Source organism: Helicoverpa zea, chromosome 1 (genome assembly GCF_022581195.2).
Source record: "Helicoverpa zea isolate HzStark_Cry1AcR chromosome 1, ilHelZeax1.1, whole genome shotgun sequence".
Taxonomy (NCBI): domain Eukaryota; kingdom Metazoa; phylum Arthropoda; class Insecta; order Lepidoptera; family Noctuidae; genus Helicoverpa; species Helicoverpa zea.
Window position 1 is genome coordinate 7125822 of NC_061452.1, and position 7309 is coordinate 7133130.

The 7309-nt window shown below is 32.2% G+C and overlaps 2 protein-coding genes across 2 annotated transcripts in view; one reads left to right on the forward strand and one right to left on the reverse strand.

The window, feature by feature from the left end:
* The window catches only part of LOC124645699 (septin-7), a 32577-nt gene extending 30998 nt beyond the window's left edge, over positions 1 to 1579 (reverse strand). The window contains exon 1 of the mRNA XM_047185600.1: positions 1432 to 1579. Within this exon, the coding sequence (XP_047041556.1) occupies positions 1432 to 1444 (13 nt within the window). The 5' untranslated portion in view covers positions 1445 to 1579. The remainder of the gene's footprint in view (positions 1 to 1431) is intronic.
* Positions 1580 to 2128: 549 nt separating this feature from the next.
* Positions 2129 to 4195, forward strand: LOC124634374 (regulator of microtubule dynamics protein 1-like). Its single transcript, XM_047169943.1, has 4 exons — positions 2129 to 2463; positions 2559 to 2747; positions 3207 to 3461; positions 3540 to 4195. Exons 1-4 carry the CDS (start codon positions 2356 to 2358, stop codon positions 3888 to 3890), a joined length of 903 nt encoding a protein of 300 aa, XP_047025899.1. The 5' UTR covers positions 2129 to 2355; the 3' UTR covers positions 3891 to 4195.
* The last annotated feature ends 3114 nt before the right edge of the window (positions 4196 to 7309 follow it).

A 7309-nucleotide genomic window follows, 5' to 3' on the forward strand; every position in this document is an offset into this window, starting at 1 on the left:
TTTGCCATGATGGTTTTCAGGTTTTTGTTATTAAATACATACCGTATTTGTGTGTTCCTGATTCACACTAATGTCTGAATAAAATTAGCTCAAGTTAGGCAACACAAACTATCTGTTTTTAAAACAGGATAGGCATGGGAAGTAGATATCCAAGCATGCAAATGAAACTGCAGTCATCTATACTAATATAATAATCAATTTTTTTTTTATTTGTACAGGCTGAAAGCTCCAACACTACTGAACCAATTTGAAAAATCTTGTTGGAAAACTCTTCCCAAGTAACATAAGCTTCATTATATCATAGTACAGACAGTAGTTCCCTCAGGACCATGTAAAATCGGATAGTAATTTAATATTGCAAGAGAAAGTTTGTTTGTTATACTTTCACGCTTAAACAGCTAAAGAAAATTTTATGAAATTTGGCATAGTTACACTTGGTACCCTGTACCATACTTATTAAATTTAGTTTGTTACAAATAGATACCAAAGCAGTAGTAAAACTTTGACTTTGTGTATCATTTCTAGTGCAGAAAAATATACCAGGATAACGTTTGAGTTAAATCCAGTTGATTAATGAATAGTTTGTAATTAGTGTTTTATTTTTCGTACCAACAAGATTTTTTCAATTAAATTTTGTAAGTAATAGAAAAACAACATCAAAATGGTCACTGTTCTTGTTCCTTGGACATTATTTGTATGAAACCAAACATTGAGCTTAGTTTCGTTTTTATTGGCTATATTATATAACACTTACTTAAGATGAAGGCTTCAGAATAAAACGTGTAACCACCAATTAACATAATTAGCATCAATGCCACTGAATAACTTAGTATGTAAGAGTTGACCAATAGGATCTTTAGCAACTCTTATCTGAGTAGCATTAATTCCTTAACTTTTAATTATATTACAAAACGTAAACTTAATAGTATAATTCATTTTGTGAATGATGTTGTTCAAACGAGATCAATCCAAGTAATAATATGTAATTCAAATCACAGTGATAGAAAATTTCACAAACAAGTATTAACTATTAAGTACCTATACATTTTGATTAGTCTAGTTGCAATTAGATTTTACATTGTCTTTGTAGATTATTACTTTCAAACATGATTACGACATACACTTTGGGCATATACATACATAAGATGGGTAAGATGCATTTCTTTCATCAATGGTAAGAGATATAGTCACTCTCATTATTATCATAGTATAGATGTAAGAATATATAACAGCCAACCACGCTATGGTTTCACAGGTAACATTTATATACCAACAATATGATTTTAAATAGTGTTCATCTGAATACAAACATTTGATTGAATACTCGCGACCGTTTGAACGAGAAAAAGAATAAGAATTTGGCGCGAAGTAAGCAATTCTCGCGTTTGAAGCGTAACAAATAAGTGGTAAATTATTGAAGCTTGGCGATACCTGATCTCTGCATAGTGAAAATCCTTTGAATCCAATATTTAAACCAAAAACATTTCTTGAATCACCAATTCAACACACTCTTCAACGAACTGTCAACAATCTCACCCGCCCATGGACCGCGTAGAAATTGATTTTTGGCTATTGTTGCCACCAACGAAATATTTTAATGGTTACAATAAATTCATTGGTGTATGGATTAAACATGGGATTAAAATAACATGAAAATGTGTGCCTACGTTGTTTACTATAGACACTGTCGTAACTAAGCAATGTAGCTATGCTAGCAATGTTAGGCCTAAACTCTAAGAGCGGCTATACCTAGTTCTAGCCGGCTAAAGCTAGAATAGGTTTAGCGGATTCTATCTAAAACCTCCCTTATTTAATCTCCCAAATATCAACATGACTTTACGTATGTACCCTCTTTTTGTACTTTTTCTGTGGACTTCTTTTATATACCGCCCTTATATACTCCCTGATAAAAATGCCACTTAAACATTCGTTTCTTTTATATTTTGATATCAGGGAGACTCAGCTGGAAACGACAATAAGACAAGAATCTGAAAACAAAAACCGCAAATTAATTAATCGTCTAAGGTGCGCTTTATCAAAAATCGAAAAATAAATAAGTTTTGAGTTTTTTTTTTAGTCCTTGGACCGTGTGGACGCCCCCTAAAGACCCATTTCAATGTTATCTGTCAGATTGACACTGACATTATGTAAAATTATATCGTTTTTATTTAGCGGTCAGTGTTTGTTTACTGATGTTTACAAAAAATAAAGCTTGTGTTAATGTGTATTGTAAGAATTTTCTTTAAAAAGCACATAGTTTTATCTAAGTTGGTTTTAATAAAAACGCGGACGAAACAGATAAAATTAAAATTATACCCATTCAAAAACAGAACGCGTACGTAGCTTTTTAGTAAAATGAGTATATTTTACAAATTAAATCCTGTAAGTTATAGGCTTGTTCAGAAAGTTTTAAACCACAATAAACTTAATATTATGAATAGAAGCAAGAGAGTATTAGTACAGGTACCTATCTAAATGCAATGATTTTTATTATTTATTAGTTATATAGTGTCTTATGAAGGTGTTATGGTAAGATGTAATTACCTATTTGTTTTCAGAGTGTATTTCCTAAAGAGGTGCTGGTTTTATCAACCACCTTAGCGTTTATATTATGGCCTGTCAACAAAACTAAAGAATTGGCTGAGAGTATATCATCAAAAGAGATCCTGTGTGTTATAGAAGATGCTGATAAATTATTTGATAATGGGCACTATGAAGAATGCTATAATTTGCTATCACAACATCAGGTACTTATGGTGCACTAATTGGGTAAGATTTAAAACCACCACGGGTGAATTGCACCATATAACTACATACCTATAATGAAAACCAAAACATAATCAGCCATATACACACCACTCTTGGCTAGAAAATGATTCTGTTATAGTTAAATGGTGCAACCCATCATCAAGGAATTGAACTGAATAGCTCCATAATATTCTCTATAAAAGATCACTAATTGCTGTCAAGTTACCAAGGTCTGACTTACTGACTTGCCGTAATTCTTCAATATACAGAAGCTAGTTTAGTAGAGAAAAAATATATTTAGTTTTTGTTTTACTTCTAATATTCTAAAAACCAACATTCAGTGATACCCATATCATAGTTCCTACCCTTGATAGAAAACTAAATGTCAAGATATGTTTTTGTGATCTTCGCAGATATATACCACATATTATAATCAAAAATCAATTTATTATTTTCAGGATAAAAATAATGTTGAGGTACAATGGCGAATATGTCGAGCATTATATAACATGTCAAAAGAATCAAAATATGACAAGCAATACAAGAATACTCTTGTTCTTCAAGCATATGATATAATATTAAAAGTTTTGAATGAATCCCAAGACCATTATGCAGTACATAAATGGTATGCTTTACTTTTGGATGCCAAGAGTGCACTAGAAGGGGTCAAAGAACGAATAAAGCAGCTGGAAAATGTAAAGAAGCATATGGATGTATGTATTTTTAGTTCTTGTTTTACCTAAAATAAACAGATTTTGATAAACTTATGTAACATATAATTCTATTTTTAGATGGCTGTCACACTAAACCCCAATGATGCTACAATTTTACACATGTTAGGTGAGTGGTGTTATCAGATTTCCGAAATGCCATGGCATCACAGAAAAATTGCAGAAGTTTTATTTGCTTCACCACCATATTCCTCATATGAAGATGCTCTTGAATATTTTTTAAGAGCAGAAACAGTGCAGCCTAGATTCTACAGTGTAAACTTATTGAGACTTGGGAACTGCTATCTCAAGTTGCAAAAAGAGGATCAAGCAAAATATTATTTACAGTTAGCTGCAAGCTATCCAGCCAAATCAAATGATGATCATCGTGCAAACACTGAAGCTGCTGAGTTGTTAAAAAAAATTAAATAGCCATGGTATCAAACATCACCACCATTATTATATTTTTATCTTCATGGTGTCAACTCCAAAATGCACAACTTTCCATGACATTTGGCATAACTGGAACAGGAAATGGTTGTCATGTACATGTTGTAATGATCTAATATTTTTTGACAATTATAATAAACATGTATATATTTAATTTAGTAGTTTTAAGAGATAAGTTATTGCAAAATTATTTTTGAAGTACCTATACAATAACAGGTTTTATTTATTTTTATAAAAATTTCAGAGAATATGGGCATAATTTTTTGAATTAATAGACATTGTGCCTATCATCTTGTTTCATTTATAGCAATCAGTTAATCCAATACAACTCTTGCTCACTGTGAAGGGTTATACCTGAGCCCCAGGGGAACTACTGCTGTACCAGGATAAAATATAGGCTAGGGAAAAGTTTAGCTTCCCAACAGTAGAAGAATTTTTCAAATCGTTCAGTAGTTTCGAGGCCTTTAGGATACAAACAAACAAAATGTTTCCTCCTTATTAAATATTAGTGCAGAAGGCAAGCCGTTTGTGGTTTCACCCGCATCCCGTGGGAACTTCTTCCCTTACAAATAAATAAATAGCCTATGTTACTTAGGAGTGTAAGAATTTTTAAATCAGTTCAGAAGTTTAGGTTCATTTAGGGTACAAACAAAAAAAAAATTGTACACTACATGCAGCTAAACTTTAGTACAGATACAGTATGGATTTATATAATACTAGCAGTTTCACGCGTGTTCCGCTGTTACCACTTCCAAAGAAAAAAACGTTGTCATAAAGGCGCGTCTAAACGGGCTACTTTTTGTGCAATTTGTGGTAAATAATTGCTTGACTATTAGGAAAAAAAAATTACGCACACTGATGTGCGAGTAATCTACCGCTGAGCCATGAGTTGTAATCTGATAGCGACAACTGGCTGACTTGCTGCATCTTTCAGGTAATTCTGAACACATTTCTACATCTTTGCATAATTTGTGGCATGGTTCAATAAAGTCGCAGAACTCTGCACAAATTGATTTCAAAACCTCTCGGGACATTCTGATAAGAATCTGACCAACTCCGGTTCTCCTTTTATTCAATTTTTATTTTCAAATTGTTGATCATATCGATATATATATATATGTACTAGTTGATTACGAGTTCGTCTACTTCATTGACTTATAACTATACTATCTCGATGGTCTACTTAAATGACCCCAAAATTATGTGCCATTGATATGACCCTGTACACTGTGATCGTCATAGTCTAGGCATCAGCTAGGAAAATAATAATTGAAATAATTCAAAATAATGGGAATTTCTTTTTTAAAAGTTCCCAAATATATAGATGGCGTTGTACCGACTACGCAGCTACGTGATTGTACCTTTGCCAAGTAAAAAAAAAAACATTGCACCGAACCCTTTGAGCAGAGACCCAAAAACTTCAGATTTCTGAAGAAATGTTTTTTAAATCTTTTGGGATATTCGGATAATAATCCGACTAACTCCTTTTATTTCTTTTGTATTCCCTATTTTTTAAGTTGTGGACATAGATGTAATATACTAAACAAGATTGCGCACGCTCAAAATATATATTTATGAAAATGAACTCTATTCCAACGCAATAAGGTACTAAATTGGTTGCATAATACACAGAGGCAAATCCGAGCCGAGAGGGATAGTTAGAACGGAGGCCATTTGTCTCTTTCTAACACCTTGCCAGCATAAAAAAATGTTGTGATCAACAGTTTTGTTTTCCCAAAAAAACAATTGAATCACTTATATTTTTATCTTATTTTTACAATTGTAAGTCAACAAATTAATAACAATCCCATTAATTTATTCGTATTAATTCTTAAAACATAAACAACATAAATTATTTTGCTTTTTTTTTATTTTCTAGCGGTAACCCTGAACATTCTTGGCGCGTAATCAGCATTTAAAATGTTGTTTATATTTTTTTGTATTAAATCAATTCAAACTATGAAAATGGTGAAAAAGTGTTGCTTTTATACTTTTGAAAGTGAATCCTATGGTGGTTGCAATATATCGTTCCACAGGTAAGCTAATAACATTTTCGTAAATCAAACAACTAGGGTGCCCATGAATTCTTGTAATGAGTCAAAATATGGGTGATGGATATTAAAACTGTTGTGCTATTGTTATAGCTTCCCAAAAAAATGTAGAAAGGCGATATAAATGGCTCAGCAGTCTATATGTGAAGCAAAAATATAGCGTCCGGGCGACTATAGCAGCCTCTTTGACTTGTGCACTTCAAACGAATTTTTATCTATGACAAGTTTCAAAGAGCTTTACGAATGTTACACTAGATGGATCTGTATTAAATAACGCGTCTATGGGTCGGTAAAACAGTATGTCAGGTACAGCAAGAATATAAAAAATAATTGTTTACAAACTGTGTGTCAAGTTTTGTGAAGTGTTTAGGAACTTTGCATTTAATATTTAATTATTCATTTATTTATCATCCTACTGTATTAGTGTTATATATTAAAATAATCCTCAAGATTCATTCTTTCAAAATATTCATAAGTGCTATCAATCCAAAGTTTGATAGGTTGTCTTTACATTTAAATAAAGTCGGCATGCGAGAACTGCCTTTGAGTACCAGTTTTTCGTTAAGTTTTTGTGTGTTAAATTCTATATTTTAATCAAATTCTTCTTGAAATTAAGAGAATAGGTCATAATTAATGTATAAAAAAAATATGCGGAAAAAAGAAACGGAAATAGTTAGGATTTAACGTTTTTTTCGTCATTTTGTCATCCGAGGCGATAACAGATTGCTGCGGGAATGCCTTGTTTGTTTTGGTTTAATGTGCTACACTGTTCATTCCAAGTATATATAATATTGGTATAAAAAAAAGCTTATTTAATCTAGTTTAATAATAAGTATAAATCAATGAGAAAAGTTAAATAACGTTTGGTTAAAACTTGTTAAAACAAATATTTTGCTTGAATTTAGCCTGTTCTGTTAAGTTCAACTTTTTTTTATGCATTTGTGATTGATTTCTGTACTTTAATTAGTACATATTTTGATTCATTAATAATTCAGCTTTATACTGGTATATTTTACTTTGCTATAGCTGCAATAGTTTGCTAGAAAATACACTTTAAATCGGTAACGGCATGGGGCGCTCGACGCGATTCAACACAGATCGAGCGCGTGAACGTACGAGGTGTTGACAGGTGTCGCACGCGAACGCTTGAGTGGTTAATAATCTTAGCAAATTCGGATTTGTCTCACATAGCTTAATCTCATAGTCACCCTATTAGAAAGGGACAGACGGCCTCCGTACTAACTGTTTCACTCGGCTCGTTTTTTGGGTAAAAGTGCGCAGTCCTGTTTACTATATTATGTCTATGGTTGTGGATGACAAAAACATTTCCTTAGGTTTATGTTATGTTTT